Genomic DNA, 16,434 nt, shown 5'->3' on the forward strand with positions numbered 1-16,434 from the left:
TTTTTTTTTTTTTTTTTTAATTTACTATAACAATGTGGAAAAAGAAAAATGGAGAATTTGTTGAGGTATTTCTTTTTTATTGGTAATAGTTGTGTTTTAAAAGTTTCTTGGTACCTTCTTGGTCTAGAGTAAACAGATAAGGCCAAGGGAAGGTTTGATTAAGCCAAATGTAAGCTCCATTAGGGAAAGTTTGTTCATTCTTGTATTTCTCGTCTCTAAAACAGTGCTCGGCACATGAGAGAGGCATTCAGTAATTGTTCAGTATATGGCAGTATGCAAAACAGTTTACATATCAAGTACTTTTAAGGAGGTAAGAGTTTGCTTTGAATAACTTAAAGTGACCTATCAGAAGTTGTTGCAATTGATCTTACATAGAGTTTATATTAAATTTATTATGGATTTTTGAGGTTTATTATTAAAATTGTGGGAATAATTAAATCATTTAGACTCTTTCTGTGTAAATTACGTTTGTAATTTATTATTGGTGGTGTGAATAAAGTTCGTGAATTAAAAGCATTTTCATTTTCCTCTCTTAGGATCTAATGGAACAGTTTCATCAAGTTGAATCTCACCTGAATAAGCTAAATCATCTCCTTACAGATATTCTTGCTGATGTGAAGGCAAAAAGAAAAATTTTGACAGCTAATAAACTGCATCAAATGGAAAGAGAATTATATGTTTATTTTTTTAAAAATCAAGATTATCTGCAAGATATCGTGGAGAATTTAGAAAACCAATCAAAGATTAAAGCTGTTGGTCTTGAAGATTGAATACTACTAAAAATTTAATCTCTACTACTGTGTTGATTTGGAATATGTTATGTTTTAATGTTTTACATATTAGGACAATACATCATATCTAACACTACTAAATTTTTAAATTCAAGGTCAATGGAACATTTTATTTAATGAACTCAAATATTACATCAATTTGTTTTTTTCCTAATGTAACATGTTTGTTCAAATCGCCAGAGCTTTTTATGACTTGAACATTGGCTGGTGGCACTTCAGTGGGTGAGATACTTAGTGCTGGTAGTTTTTTACCTACAAGGAAAAAACATGATTATATAATGTAAATATTTTTTAATATAATTATAGTTCTCCTTTACCCTTTTTTTGGGGGAGGGATAGAAATTTTCTACTGTTTAAATTTATTAAAAATATTTGTTCAACTTTGAGTCAGCATTGTTAAATCTGTAGGCCTTAATATATGGTGTGGCCAGGTTCCTTCGTATTTGACTGTAGAGAAAATTCTACCCTTCAGACTGCATTTCCCCATAGTTCCCAGCTATAGACTTTGAGGCTGTTTTAATTAATGTTTCTACTTAAACGACAAAGAATGTCAGGATTCCACTGGCCATTGTTTAGTTTAGGGGCAGGGTTCTGGGGACTCAAAATTTGTGCAAGACAGATTTCAGCAGTGCTTTGACTTCAGTGTGATTTAGATGATGAATGACCTCCAAGGGAAATTCAGAAATCCGTTAAGGTGTTGCTAAAAGGATGTATGATGCTATTTTAATCAGTTTCTTTGGAATGAAAAAAAACAAGCGTTGGGTTGCATTTAATGTAGAAAACTAGGAGCCCTGGTGGCTCAGTGGTTAAGATCTCAGCTGCTAACCAAAAGGTTGGCAGTTCAAATCCACCAGCCACTCCTTGGAAACCCTGTAGGGCAGTTCTACTGTGTTGTGTAGTGTTACTCTGAGTCGAAATCGACTCGACGGTGAAGGTTAGGTATAGTATTTGGACAATTAGAAATTACTTGATGTTGATATAAAATAATTTGAAGTAGCTTATTACTAGTTATTGATCAAATGCTTCTTGATTGCCCAATTTAGTCATGGCTGTATTAAATACCATATGAGTTTTATAGAGAAAAGAAGGCATAGCTGTTATCTTCAAGAGTATTTCTTACCTCCTTTTACTATGGAATGCCAGTCAAAAAAGTACATATTTTAGGTAGTCTTCATGGAATTGTTTTCATCTGTAATCAGAATTCCAGGTGAAAGATGAGCCCTGTTGATTTAATTCATTCAACAAAAATGTTTTTGCCAATTATTGTATTTATGCATAATTTTAAAATTTATATTAAGTAAGTCTTAATATACTTAAAATTTTATAGCAATAAATTTTGTCTTAAGATTTTACTTTTGGCTGCTTCTCACTTGAGTGACTGTTTTTTGTTGTTAATTGTTTTTTTCCTATTCTACCCAGTGATGGAGAATTTACTTGTAATTTTTCTTTTCTCCAGCATGAAAAATATAACACCTGGTTTCTTCACTCATGGTAGCAAATTCTGTTTGCATTAGTGCCAAATATGTTAGATGTGTGACCAGATGCTTGCTGATTTGTACTGGCCCCTACCGTACCTTCAGCCAGGGCCCAGTAGAACTGAGTAGTAGGATGATACTTGTGTATCTACCCTCATTACCTAAGTCAGCTGTAAATGATTTTAGTGTATATTTGAAGATTAACAGCTATTTTTTCAAACCTCAGGAAGTATTTGAGTAGATTACTTGCTTCAAAATTGGTTGAATAGAAAATATGTTCTTTAGTTTGCTCTTTCTTTTCCATAATACTCCAGTTGAACCTCTGACTTTTTTGCTTTACTCTTACTATCTTATCTATTATGGGGTAATTGATAACTGTTTACTGTGGTTATTTTTAACATAGCAATTTTTATGAAAGGCTTAGTACATAAGTTTTTCAAATAACTTGTGCTTCTTATTTTGAAGTCTCAAAATTAATATATGGGCATTTATCTTATGTTTAGGCTTTTATGAAAATGGAAAATTCTGAGGCATTTGTAGGCTTTGATCTCTATAAGACACCGCTCTCCAGCATTGCTCAGAAGATTATGTCTGCTATGCATTCAGTTGATTTAGTGGATTCTGAGAATTTGAGAGAGAGTGAAAAGAGTGAGTAATTTTTATGAACCTTTCTGGGTTTTGTTGCCTTGAACATTCATTATTTTTAAGGCTAGGATTTGAAAATGAAGTGTCACAAAATTATTCCATAGAACTTTGTGTAGGAAAACCCCATGTCTACAAATAAATGAAGCTCAGCACCCCCTTCACACACACACATACCACCTCCTGGCTCAGTGTTGCCCGAGCTTCTGGCATTTCTGTCAAACATTTCCTTAGAATTTGCATTATGCGTTTAAGTATCCTGAAGAGATAGACTCTTCCACAGTGCCTCTTTCTTCCAGGTCATTGTATTTGCTATTGTGTATGGTGGACTAGAGAAGTGTTCTTGGTAATAAGTATATTGTATTACAGTGGAAACGTAAACTTTTACGTGACAAAGATCAGTGTATTTGTATACGTATGCGTTTATGACAAGTGCTGATGGCGCAGTGGTTAAGCGCTTGGCTGCTAACCAAACATTTGGCGGTTCAAACCCACCAGCTGCTCCATGGGAGAAAGATGCGGCACTCTGCTTCCATAAAGATTTCCAGCCTGGGAAACCCTGTGGTACAGTTCTACTCTGTCCTATAGGGTTGCTATGAGTTGGTGTCGACTCAACAGCAGTGGGTTTGATTTGAGTTTTTGGTGTTTATGCCATGTTGTGCATTAGGTGATGTTTATAATAGAAAAAGCAGTGGCATATGCTCACAAGTGTAGCTGAAATGTTTGGAACTTCAGAGTTTATAATTTTTTGCTACTAGCAAAGCAGTTTTAATTTTAAATTTGCAAGTTGGGTCCAATAATTTGTAGTTTGTTTCTTTTCCTACAGAGTAAGGTGATTGAAATATAATTAATTATTTTGAGGTGAAATAATTGAGAATATCACCAAATATTAAAGCAAAAGCTGTTAAAAATGCTATTTGTTATTTAAGATATAGTAACACTTAACATTTTGATCTATTTACATTCAGGCATCTATGATTGTGTGCCTTATTATAGTAGAAGTCATTAATAAATAAACCAGTAAGAATTTTTGGGTATAGGCTACTTACCTAGCAGTTGATAATGTTTTGGAGAGAATGGTGGGGATATTAAAGAAACATAAGATAAATATGCAAACATCAAAGAGATTTCTCCTTTACTCCATATACTTAGCTCTTTAAAGTGAAAGAACAAGTGGCACTTGACAGGTAGAAATGTACTTTCCTTTAAAAACTTGTAATAAGAATAACAAAATACCTCTGGTGGCTACAATGTGAGTCTCTACTGAGAAAAATTTTCAGCAGTCAGTCCATCTCACGTCAACTCTTGTCATGTTTCTGAACTAGGCTCTTAAAATCCTAGTTTTTGTAAAGATTACTCAGAAGATAATGGAAAAGATTACATTACTTTCCTTCCAAGTATTCTTGGATTTGGAGAAGTAGAAATTTCTTAAGGATTTTATATACTGTCTTGCTGCATAACATTACTACAAACGTCAAAAAACACCCCAAATCCATTGCCATCGAGTTGATTCTGACTCATAGCAACCCTGTACGACAGAGTAGAGTTACCCCGTGGGGTTTCCAAGAATGTAAATCTTTGTGGAAAGAGACTGCCACATCTTTCTCCCATGGAGTGGCTGGTGGGTTCCAACCGCTGACCTTTCGGTTAGCAGCTGGGCGCTTAACCACTGTGCCACCAGGGCTCCTCTACAATCGTAATGACTTAAAACAACATACATTATTATCTCACAGTTTCTGTGCATCAGGCAAGGCTGCAGTCAAGGTGTCTGCCAGGACTGGTCTCATCTGAGGCTCGAGAAGGGAAGGATTTGCTTCCAAGTTGACATGGTTGTTGGCAGAATTCAGTTCTTGCATTTTTTGGACTAAGGGCCTCCCTTTCTTGCTGGCTGTTGGCTCCAGCTGCCCTCACTTCCCTTCCATGTGGCCCCCTCCATTGGCAGCTCTACAATACCGAGCTTGCTTTTTCAAAGCCAGCGAGAGTCTTCCTAGCATGGCAGACATTACAGTCTTATGTAACTATGTACATCCTGTTGCCTTTGCTGTATTCTGTTGGTTAGAAGCTATTCAGTAAGTCCTACCCACACTCAATAGGAGGGTATTACTTAAGGGTGTAAATACCAGGAAGCAGGGATCATCGGACCACCTTAGAGTCTGTCCCCCACAGATTCCTACGAGTTTTATTCTTATTTCATGTGAATCTGAATTAAAGATGGATTGTTACTGGTTTTTAATGGGTGATGATCAACTTAAGACTTAATTGATTCCTGTACTCTTGTCACATTCTTATTTCTTGTAAGTAAAATATTGTAAATCAGGATTTCATATCTGAAAGCCCATTTCATATCAAATAAATATAATTGAAAACAAAAATTTAATGGCAATAAATAAACTAGAAATGCTTGCTTTCACAAACACTAAATAAAGTCAGATATTAAAACTGTGTGGTACATATCACTTTGGGGTCTAGTTTTCTGATGTGCGAGACTGAGGTTTCTCAAAATATAAAATCCAGTAAAGATTAGACTGTGTTGTCTTATCCTGATACATTTTCTTGCAACAAGCATAGATCTTTATTTAAAAAGACTTTTGCTGTGAAAAAACATAAAAATGCAGACACTTAGAATGCATCTTTATGAATTAACAGGAAGAGAACATCCATGTAACTACCACTTACATTGCCATCGCGTCAAAATTTCTCTGTCATTTACAACCCTCTCCTCACTTACAGTTAACCATTATCCTGACTTTTATGGCAACTACTTCCTAATCAGAGGCATTGTTTTTTTTTCTTTTTTTTTTTTTTTTAATTTCTAGTTTTGTACTTTAGATGAATATTTTTCAGAGCAAACTAGTTTCTCATTAAACAGTTAATACACATTTTGTTTTGTGACATTGGTTAACGACCCCATGAATGTCATCACTCTCCCTTTCTCAACCTTGGGTTCCCTGTTACCAGCTTTCCTGTCCTCTCCTGCCTCTTCTCATCCTTGTCACTGGGATGGTGTGCCCAGTTAGTCTTGTTTTGTTTTATGGACCTGCCTAATCTTTGACTGAAGGGTGAACCTCAGGAGTGACTTCATTATTGAGCTATAAGGGTGTCCGGGGACCATACTCTCAGGGTTTCTCCAGTCTTTGTCAGACCAGTAAGTCTGGTCTTCTTTTTTTTTTTTTTGAGTTAGAATTTTGCCCTACATTTTTCTCCAGCTCTGTCCAGGGCCCTCTATTGTGATCCCTGTCAGAGCAGTCGGTGATGGTAGCTGGGCACCATCTAGTTGTGCTGGACTCAGTCTGGTGGAGGCTGTGGTACTTGTGGTCCATTAGTCCTTTGGACTAATCTTTCCTTTGTGTCTTTGGTTTTCTTCATTCTCCCTTGCTACAGATGGGGTGAGACCAGTGGAGTATCTTAGATGACTGCTCACAAGCTTTTAAGACCCCAAATGCTATTCACCAAAGTAGGATGTAGAACATTTTCTTTTATAAACTATGTTACGCCAGTTGAGCTAGATGTTCCCCAAGACCATGGTCCCCACAGCCCTCAGCCCAGTAATTTGGTCCCTCAGGGAGTTTGGATGTGTCTATGGTGCTTCCATGACCTAATCACAGGCATTTTATATTGCTCCAAAGACCTTTTCTGGCAGAGGTGACTGGTTGTCCACCACAGCAGAATCCGTTCTTCCCTTATGCACACTATCAGACTACATCTCAGTCTCATTGCAGTTAGGTGTGACCACATGGCCAAGTTCTTGTCAGTGGAATATGAGTTCAAGTGGTATGTGCGATTTCCAGGCTAGGCCTAAGGACAGTGGACTTGCCTCCTCTGTGGCCTCTTTTGCTTTCCCACCAATTGAATGATAACAGTGTCCTAAAGGATTGTGGAACAACGTGCTGGAAGGGACCCAGGTCCCTGAATGACTTCATGAAACACAGCTGCAGCACCGACTGGGACCACTCACCTCAGAACATGAGAGAGAAATAAACTTCCTTTTTGGAAGCCATTGTATGTTGGGTCTTTTGGGACTGTTAACTTTTTTCTCTTAGCTCTTACACCTTTAGACTGTCTCCAAAATTGGATTCATTTGACTTAAATCTTCAGTCATTTTATTGTTCCCTCATGCTGCTGAGAGTGTTTGGTAAATACTGGGGCAGGGACAGTTTTCATGGTGATTTTAGGGGTGTCAGTTGATCTGGTGCTATGTATAGGATTATGCATATGATTAAGCACTTATTTATTGGTAATTTTTTTTGGTTTTGTCTAAGTAGCTATAGAAATAACATTTTCTAGTACTGGCTTGTTAGGATTCTTTTTCATTTTAACTTCTTAGAGCTTAGAGCTAAATGTGGTGTTTTCCAATAATATAGAAATATTTTTATAAACATTACAAATTAATACAATTTTGAGACCCTAAAGGTAAATATATGTTAAAATCCAGTTCATTAATGTGCAGCATGATTATATTCCCACCACCTATTGGAAATCTCTGTCATTTCAGGGACAAATATGTAAAACTAAATGACACAGTATATCTTTGTGATTATGTGTTTTCTTACCAGGAATATATGGATAAACATTTTATGCTATTCTTATTTCTGCCACATAAATGTAAAATCCTTACGCTCAGTCAGTTACCTGCAAAGTCTTAGATTTCAGTTCCTGCTGTCACTTCCCTCTTGCAGGCTCTCATTTGTTCCACTTGGATTTTTTAACGGTCTCTGTCTTAGTTATCTAGTGCTGCTGTAACAGAAACACCACAAACAAATTTATTTTCTCACAGTTTAGGAAGCTAGAAGTCCTAATTCAGGGTGATGGCTCTAGGGGAAGGCTTTTTCTGTTGGCTCTGAAGGAAGATCCTTGTCTCTTCTGAGCTTTCTGTCCTGGACAGACTTCATGTGGCTTGGCGTCTCTCTTCCCCCATCTCGACTTCTTCTTGCTTGTTTAATCTCTTATATCTCTATAAATAAATTGACTCAGACACACCCTGCATTCATCCTGTCTCATTAACATAACAAAGACAACCCATTCCAAAATAGGATTATTACCACAGGCATAGAGATTGGGATTTACAACATATTTTTTGGGGACACAGTTCAATCCATAACAGTCTCCTAACTGCTGTTTGCCTTCAGTTTATTGCTACTTTGGTCTTTTCTGTGCACCATTACTGAAATTAGCTCTCTGCAAAATTGATCTATGAAAACAACTCCATGGGCTTCTATAGAGTGATTTGGCCCCAGCCTCTTTTCAGTCTGTTCCACTACTTTTACTCCCTTACTTTATGCTCCATTGAGGTTTGACTGCAGCTTCCAAACACATGACCCTTTTCTGTCTGCCCTTCACTTCCAACTCTGAATGTTGAAATCATAAACTCTTTTGCAAGGTCTGCTTAAATAATACTTTCCATTACCAGAATACCAAAATCGGGAAGTACACTTTTCCTCTGCATTTAGTTCATATACATCTCAGTTACAGAACTTACCGTGAAGTCATTTTGGTTATTTGTGTAATGTTTTAACTCTTGGTGGATGTCTTGACCACAGCAAGCATTCAAATATCATTTTATATTAGATAATAACTTGATTTTTTAAAAAGTCATTCCCCCCAGTAAGGTTGCAGATTCCATGAAAGCAGCAAACAGAATTCTCTTACGTCTTCTCATAACTCCTAACTGTACAAGACATGATAGCTGTGTTATCTTCTACATATAGCGGATAGAAATGCTGATAGAGCTAGGTGGATAGAAAGGGGCCAAAAGGAATTAACTTGGCTGCACAAGCTAACCTAGATGAGGACAGCCAAATAGTGAAAGACACAGTATCCAAAGTTCAGAAGAGCTTTAGTTAATCACCACTCAGAGAGTCCAGGTGAAGTGAATTCAGAACATAGGCAAGCAGAAACATTACCATTGTACTGTATTTCTACTATTAGCCTGTATTTATTGGGCTTTAATTGTGTGCCAGGCATTGCCTTGTATAATTTATTTCATGTAATCCTCATGAAAGCCCTTGGAGGAAGTACCAGTATCAGTGAAGGAACTGAGGCTAAATAATCTGCTTTGAATCTAAATTATCGGTCGTTAGTGGCAAGATCTTAATTTCTGTACGCTACCTATCTCTATCAGTTGGAAATAAGGCAGGTGGTCAGTTACTGGAACTCTATATGCTGTAGTGCAATGAATTAATATGATCCTTCTAGCCATAATAATTGTGATTCCCACACAATGATTGGTTGGGGCTATGCAAATCAGGTGCTTGCAGCCCAACAAGTGGATCGGACAGCTTGCTAATAATACAGATAAGGTGCAGGGCACCCTTTTGGGGGTAGGGCCATGCAGATAAGGCGTATGGAGGTATAAGGGAATTGGTCAGTGTTGCCATCCTGCTGGGCTTAAAAGGAGCCATTCCAGAGGTAGAAATGGGACCTTACTACCACCAAGAAGAGACAAGAGCGGAGTGTGTCCTTTGGACGTGAGGTCCCTAGTCTGAGAACCTAGACCCAGGAGACAGACAGAGCTGTAACACTGAAGATGGCGCAAGATGGTGAGAAGTGGCAGCAGAGAAATGGCAGCAACAGAAACAGAGACTGGTACAAGACAGCGCAATGGGCTTCCTGGCCCATGGAGCAAGGCGGTTACAGTGGGTGTGCCGACCCACGGAGCAAGGGAGCTAAGGAAGGATGCTTCCTGGCGGAGTAGAGTTCCTCTAGGCACTTGTTGGTGGATCTAGGCTTGCTGACCCGTGGAGGGAGAGACCTAAATGCCTTTGGGCTGAGGCTTACTGGCAGAGTGAGGTGCCTTCAGGCACTTATTGTGGAGCTAAAGAGCTTTGTAACACTTTGCACCGAGCAGGGCAGAGTCCTTTTGAAGGAACTGAGAGGCTGAGGAGATGAGGACCAGAGAGAGGCCTGCCTGTAGGCACAGCTGAGAAGCTTGTCCTGATTGAAGAACTGTATCTTGAGCTGTTCTTGATCCTGAATTGTAACTTGTTACTTCCCTTGTAAACCCTGTAACTGTGTGGTGTGTGAGTTCTGTGTGACCATTGCAAAGAATTATTGAACCCAGCAGCAAAGTAGAGGGTGCTGTGGGAGGGGTGGTTGGTGTCAGAATTGGTAAAAAGATTGAAGAGAAACTCAGAGTATGGCCCCTGGACACCCTTTTAACTCAGTACTGAAGTCACTCCTAAGGTTCACCCTTCAGCCAAAGATTAGACAGGCCCATGAAACAAACGAGACTTAATGGGCACACCAGCCCAGGGGCAAGGACAAGAAGGCAGGAGGGAACAGGAAAGCTGGTAATAGGGAACCCAGGGTCAAGAAGGGGAGAGTGTTGACATGTCATGGGATTGGCAACCAATGTCACAAACCAATATGTGTATTAATTGTTTAATGAGAAACTAATTTGCTCTGTAAACCTTCATCTAAAGCACAATTTAAAAAAAAAGAAAAGGTTGGAAAGAGGGGTTATGTCTGACCTCCACTTCATACCAGTCAGCCTTGGGCTGTTGATGCTTATAATGATTTGCCTCCTCCCTGAAGTTAGATGAGGAGATTCTATACCCCCGCCCCCATTTTTGGCATGTGCTTGTACATGGGGAGCAAGGGTTCTAGTCTCTAGGGAAGAGGGTTTGGTACAAACCAGCCTGGGTTCCAGAATTTCAGTAAGCCAGCACTTACTACCTCTTCCAGCAAAAGAGGTTTGGAAAGACTGAAAGTGTTTGTGGAGTTATTAGATACCATCAAGTCAGTTCCAACTCAGCAACCTTGTGTACAATAGAATGAAACACTGCTTGGTCCTGTGACTCACAATCATTGCTGTGTTTGATTCCACTGTTGCAGCCACTGTATTAATCCATTTTGTTGAGAGTCTTCCTGTTTTTCTCTGGCACTCTACTTTACCAAGCAGTGGTAAAGTCATGGTTACATCACTTATTTATCTGCTTCTCCCTGCTTGTTAGAGTTATATTGGCCACCCTCCCCAACCCCACCATGCTGGGGATGAGGTTGCTCAATGTTGATTTGAGACTTCCATTCTGGATTGGTGCAAGAACTGAGACAATAACTTAAGATTTCATATATTCATTGTTTTCTTCTTTGTTTGTCAAACCCTTCCCCCCATGTTAACAACTAAGCATGTGTCTTTTATATTTTTGCCTGTTTCTTTCCGTGATTATAATTATAGCTTGTGTGTGTGCGTGTGTGTATGTGAGAGGCTGTGCTGTTTCAACCAGACCCCATTTTCTCCAGTGAAATTGGCTAAAGCATTTGTCGCAACTGCATCACATTTCATCTTCTCCCTCAGCTCAATCCTTCTGATCCCCAAGAGCACTCCTGTAAACTTCTTGCACACAAATCCCAGAGTGATTCCTGGGGCCTGATCTGCTATGAGGTTGGTGCCCAGAGTGGTCTGAGAAAGTTGATGTGGTGTTTGGAGTTGTATCACCCTCAGGCAGGCTGGCAGTGATGACTTCATCACAAGTTGTAAGTGGAACACTGATAGTATAGTCCCTGGCAGATGGCAGCATTGCAGTTAAAACTTTCACCAAAGGTGGACGGTGTAGCTTGTCGGTAGAAGCAGCTGCACTGCTGGGACAATGTACTAAGTATCTGTGAAGTACAGGACAATGGAAGACAGTGAAATTCAGTGGCTTCTGATGGAGAAAATAGATCCTTTGGAAAAAGACAAAGACTGAGGATGATTACTCAGCAATTAAAGGCTAAATGTGAAAGCCAGAGGACTTCCTTGGCAGCCTACACAGGTAATTATTAACTGCAGCCACAGGCCCAAGACTTAATCCTAAAATTGCAGGGCTCCAGAGAAAGTTGATTTCTCAGCCCTGGCAGGTCTGCTTCCTCAAGGTCTGGGGCTTTGATCAGAAAGGAGAGGACCAGACCCTGAGATACGGGATGGGAACATCTGGGTTGATGCATTAAAATCTTGACTTGGCAGATACCCTTAATCCTCTAACCTGCAGAAGTGGCCTACTCCTCTGTTAGACCAGTGCTTCCCCCTTGCAGGAAGACAATGCTGAGACTACTGTCTTCAGAGACAGTACATGCTCCCTCAGGATCTGCCATCTCTTTCTCTCCTGGCTGTTAAGTCATAGCATAACCTGGCCAAGATTTACTGAGCCTGCTAAAGGAGTGTATGAGACAGAGTTCAGTCTCATACAAAAACCATATAGTAATTTGAACAGGGAAAGCTTAATATCAGATTATTAAGTAGTAATGGGATTTGCTTCCAAGGAGTAAAGAGAACTCTCAAGAACACAGGAATAGCAAATACAGGGAGCAGCTAACACTCCTAGGGCTAAGGTCAAATACAGAAAGAAGGAATAAATTTGGAAGAGGCACTCGCCTCACGGCTGAGATTCTGACCTCCTTGGAGAGGGTGTGGATGTACCCCACTGCAACACCAGTAAGTTTACTGAGTTGCTGCAAACTGAGGCTCGCAAACAGGAAACTACCTGTGGGGTATAGCTGAACTCACTGAGAAGCTGGATGGGGTGTCTGTGGAATTCACTGGGAAGTTGCCCATGGGAATCTACTGAAACTTGCTGGGAAGCTGGCTGGAGAGACTGCAAACTAGCTGGGATCTAGTAGGGATGCTGCTGAAACTAGCTGGGGATGCGTGCCACTGAGTGTCTAGCACACTGTCCACGAGGCCGCAGAAGCAAGAAGAAAGGCAAGCACGCTGGAACATAGAGAAGCCCCTTCCTCTTGAAGTGTCCCTCCAGCACCATCTACTGACAAAGCTGAACATTGTGTCAGCTGGTGAAAGAGAAGTGTTTAGAGTCAAGATCCATTATTACAAACAGAGCAATGAAGGGGTAGATTTGTAGCTGAGAAGCAATAAATTGATAATTTTCACAGGGAAGAAAGAAACTACCCACAAAGGAACTGCAGAACCTAACCAGCATGTACAAGCAGGGCCTGGGACTGGATTCTGAGGGTGCTGGATCAAGGGATATGGAATTAAGGTTGGAAAAGGAAGAGTTTATTGATATGGAAGCATACATTAGGGATGCAAGATCTAACACCCTGACAAGGATTCCAAGAGATGGTGTTAACATGCTTCTAGGATGGCTCTTGGTACCTTGGAGATGGCTCATACTTAAGTGAAGTAGAAGGTTTAGAACTGCCACAGGAGATGGTGGGAAAAAAGGGATAAAAAACGTCAGAGAGATGGCATGCTACATTATGGCTATATCATGTAAGGCTGGAAAACTCAGCATAAAGAAGTATTCTGCAGGAGGGCCCAGAAGATACATCATTTACCAAAGCAATAAAGAATACTCTGGTGAGAGGGACACTAGCTTTACTGAGAATTTCTGTAGGCCGGGGCTGATGGTAGGAAATGCTCCCTGATTAACGGAAGTAGGGTGGGGTGGGATGGAGTTTGATAGGGTCCTGAAATAGAAGCCAGATAGTGGTGCGTAACTATCAGAGGCAGAGTAAGAACAATTATAAAGAGTGGTTTCAGATCTGAAACTGATTGACTAAAGGAGAGGTCAGGTTCCCAGGAGGAAGGACTTTGCAATACCATGGCCAATATATGTGGTAACTCTTCCATCCTTCCCCTAGAAGGCTGTATGGCCATTTACTCTGGGACTTATGCATAGAGGAATACTTAAGCATTTCAAGGACAGTTGGGCACAGGATCCAATATAACATCAATACCTGGAGACCGGAAGTGTCAGTATGGTCCCTCTGTTAGTGTAAAAATGACATGGCAGAGGCATCTGACCACCTCTAACTTCATGAGGGAGAGAGAGAATCAGCATCAGCCCAAGGCTGATCCCTATGAAGCAGAAGTCAGACATGAAGCAGAAGTCAGACATACCTCCTCTCTGCAACTTTTTTACCAATTCTGACACCAGCCATTCATCCCATGACACTGTCTACTTCTTTGCTGGGTTCAATAATTCATTGCAATGACCACACAAAACTCACAGATAATACTTATGATTACGGGCTTTATTAGGGAAGTAACAGGTTACAATTCAGGATCAGGAATGACTCAGGATACGGTTCTTTAGTCAGGACAGCACCTTGGCTGTGCCCACAGGCAGACCTCTCCCTGGCCCTCAGCCTCTTGGCTCTTGGCCCCTTGGCCTCTTGGGCCTCTTGGGCCAGCCCAGCCTCTACCCTGCTTGGGCAAGTGTAACAAAGCTCTTTAGCTTCACTGATAAATGCTCAGAGGTGGCCCACTCTGCCAGCAAGCCTCCTGCCTGAAGGTGCTCAGCTTTCTCTGTGGGCTGGGAAGTCCACTGCACCATCTGCTAGTCTCTTGGTTCTGCTGCCTCTGCTACTGCTGTTTCTCTGCCGTTGCTTCTCGCCATTTCTCACCGTCTCCGGTGTTACAGCTCTCTCTGTCTCCTGGGTCTAGGAGGTTCTCAGTGCAGGGATCCCAGATCCAAAGGACACACTCCACCTCTAACTCTTCTTCCTTGGTGGTAGTGAGGTCCTCCCTGTCCATCTCTGGGATGGCTCGTTTTAAGCCTAGTGGTATGATGAAACTGATGAATCCCCTTGGTAGGGTTCCATACAGCTTGTTTGCATGGTCCTACCCCCTACAAGGGTGCCATGCACCTTATTTGCATTATTAGCAAGCTTTCCAATCCTCTCGGTGGGCCACAAGCACCTCATTTGCATAGTCCCACTCAGTCATTTTGTGTGAGTTAAAAGACTATGGAGAGAAAGGCCACATAAAAGTAATCCATCACACCATAGTTAGAGTAGGGGCATAGGAGGATCAAGCAATGAATAGAGTCTTGGTTCAGATCTGACTCATAGTGGGTCTACTGGGTTTGTGGACCCATTCGGTACCCATTTGCCAGATCCCCATGTTATTTGGCATGGACATATTTTGTTGGTAGAACACCCAGATATTGGTTCCTTGGTCTGTAGGATAAGAGCCACTATAGTGAGGAAGGCCAAGTGGAAGACTCTGAAATTGTCTCCCCATAGCCAACATAGTAAATAAAAAGCAATATGGCAACCCAGGAGGAATAGCAGAAGTTCGTGCTGCCTTTAAAGATCTAAAGGATTCAGGGGAGAGGGCGGTGCCTATCATATTTCCATTTAGTTCATCAGTCTAGTACTTACAAATGCCAGATGGAATCTGGAGGATAACAAATAAACTACCACACACTCAATCAAGTAATAGCCCTGATGACAGCTGCTATGCTGGATGTGACATACACAATTAACAAGGCCTCAGGTACATGATGCAATCACTGATCTAGTGAATGCATTCTTTTATAGCCCTGTCAGAAATGAAGATGAGAAATAGTTCACATTCACTTGGAATGGACAGCAGTATAAATTTGCAGTCTTGCCCCAGGGGCTGGGTTATTAAGTAGTCTACTATTTTGATGGTGTCATGTTAATCAGACAGCATGTGCAAGAAATGGCAAGTAGTTTGGAGGTCTTAGTGTCTGAGAGGTGGGAGATGAACCCTACAAAAATTCAGAGGTTGACCATAACTGAACTTTTCAGAGTCTAGTGGTCTGGGGTTTGCTAGAATATTGTCTCCCAAGTAAAAGAGAAATTACTACATTTTGCACCTCCCGCCACTAAGGGGATGTGGAATGAAGGATATTATTGCTGATGTCAGATGGATCTTGGCAAAAAGCAGAAAATACCAGAAAGATGTTTACCTGTGTATTTACTAATTCAAGGCATTTGACTGAATCATAAAAAATTATGGATAACATTACGAAGAACGGGAATTCCAGAACACTTAATTGTGCTTATGCAAAATCTATACAAGGATCAAGAGGTGGTCATTTGAACAGAGCAAAGGGATACTGTGTGGTTTAGAGTTGGAAAAGTGTACAACAGGGTTGTATCCTTTCACCTTACTTAGTCAATCTGTGCTGAACAAATAATCTGAAAAGCTGGACTACGTGACAAAGAATGCAGCATCAGGATTGGAGGAAGACTCATTAACAACCTGCGAGGTGCAAATGACACAACCTTGTTTGCCAAAAATGAAGGTGACTTGCACTGACGAAGATCAAAGACTACACAGCCTTCAATATGGATTACACCTGAATATGAAGAAAACTAAAATCCTCACAACTGGGCCAGTAAACATAATGATAAATTAAGAAGTTGAAGTTGTCAATGATTTCATTCTACGTGAATCAGTAATCAATACCCATGAAAGTAGCAGTCAGGAAATCAGATGATGTATATTATATTGGGCAAATTTGTGGCAAAAGACCTCTTTAAAGTTTTAAAAAGCAAAGAAGTCATTTTGATGACTAAGGTGCACCTGACCCAAGTCCTGGTCTTTTCAATCACTTCATATGCATGTAAAAGCTGGACAATGTAAAAGGAAGGCAGAATAAGAATTGATGCATTTGAACTGTGGTGTTGGTGAAGAGTATTGAATATACCATGAACTTCCAGAACAACAAACAAAGCAGTCTTAAAAAATATAACCAGAATGCTCCTTAGAAGTGAGGATGAAGAAACTTCAGGTTGCTTACTTTGGACATGGCATCAGGAAAGACCAATCACTAGAA

General features: G+C 40.4%; 2 protein-coding genes across 3 annotated transcripts in view; both read left to right on the forward strand.

Annotated features, from left to right (window-relative positions):
- The window catches only part of HAUS3 (HAUS augmin like complex subunit 3), a 21,204-nt gene extending 20,324 nt beyond the window's left edge, over positions 1–880 (forward strand). The window contains exon 5 of one of the 2 annotated variants that reach the window (XM_004383521.3): positions 537–880. In XM_004383521.3, coding sequence (XP_004383578.1) covers positions 537–770 — 234 coding nt within the window. In that variant the 3' untranslated portion in view covers positions 771–880. Of the gene's footprint in view, positions 1–224; positions 313–536 lie in introns of those variants that run through there. The other variant, XM_023737980.1, reaches the window with a different exon arrangement.
- A 130-nt stretch (positions 881–1,010) lies between these two features.
- The window catches only part of POLN (DNA polymerase nu), a 204,286-nt gene continuing 188,862 nt past the window's right edge, over positions 1,011–16,434 (forward strand). The window contains exon 1 of the mRNA XM_023737981.1: positions 1,011–2,914. Within this exon, the coding sequence (XP_023593749.1) occupies positions 2,776–2,914 (139 nt within the window). The 5' untranslated portion in view covers positions 1,011–2,775. The remainder of the gene's footprint in view (positions 2,915–16,434) is intronic.

The sequence above is a fragment of the Trichechus manatus genome, unplaced genomic scaffold (assembly GCF_000243295.1).
Source record: "Trichechus manatus latirostris isolate Lorelei unplaced genomic scaffold, TriManLat1.0 scaffold00111, whole genome shotgun sequence".
Lineage (NCBI taxonomy): Eukaryota > Metazoa > Chordata > Mammalia > Sirenia > Trichechidae > Trichechus > Trichechus manatus.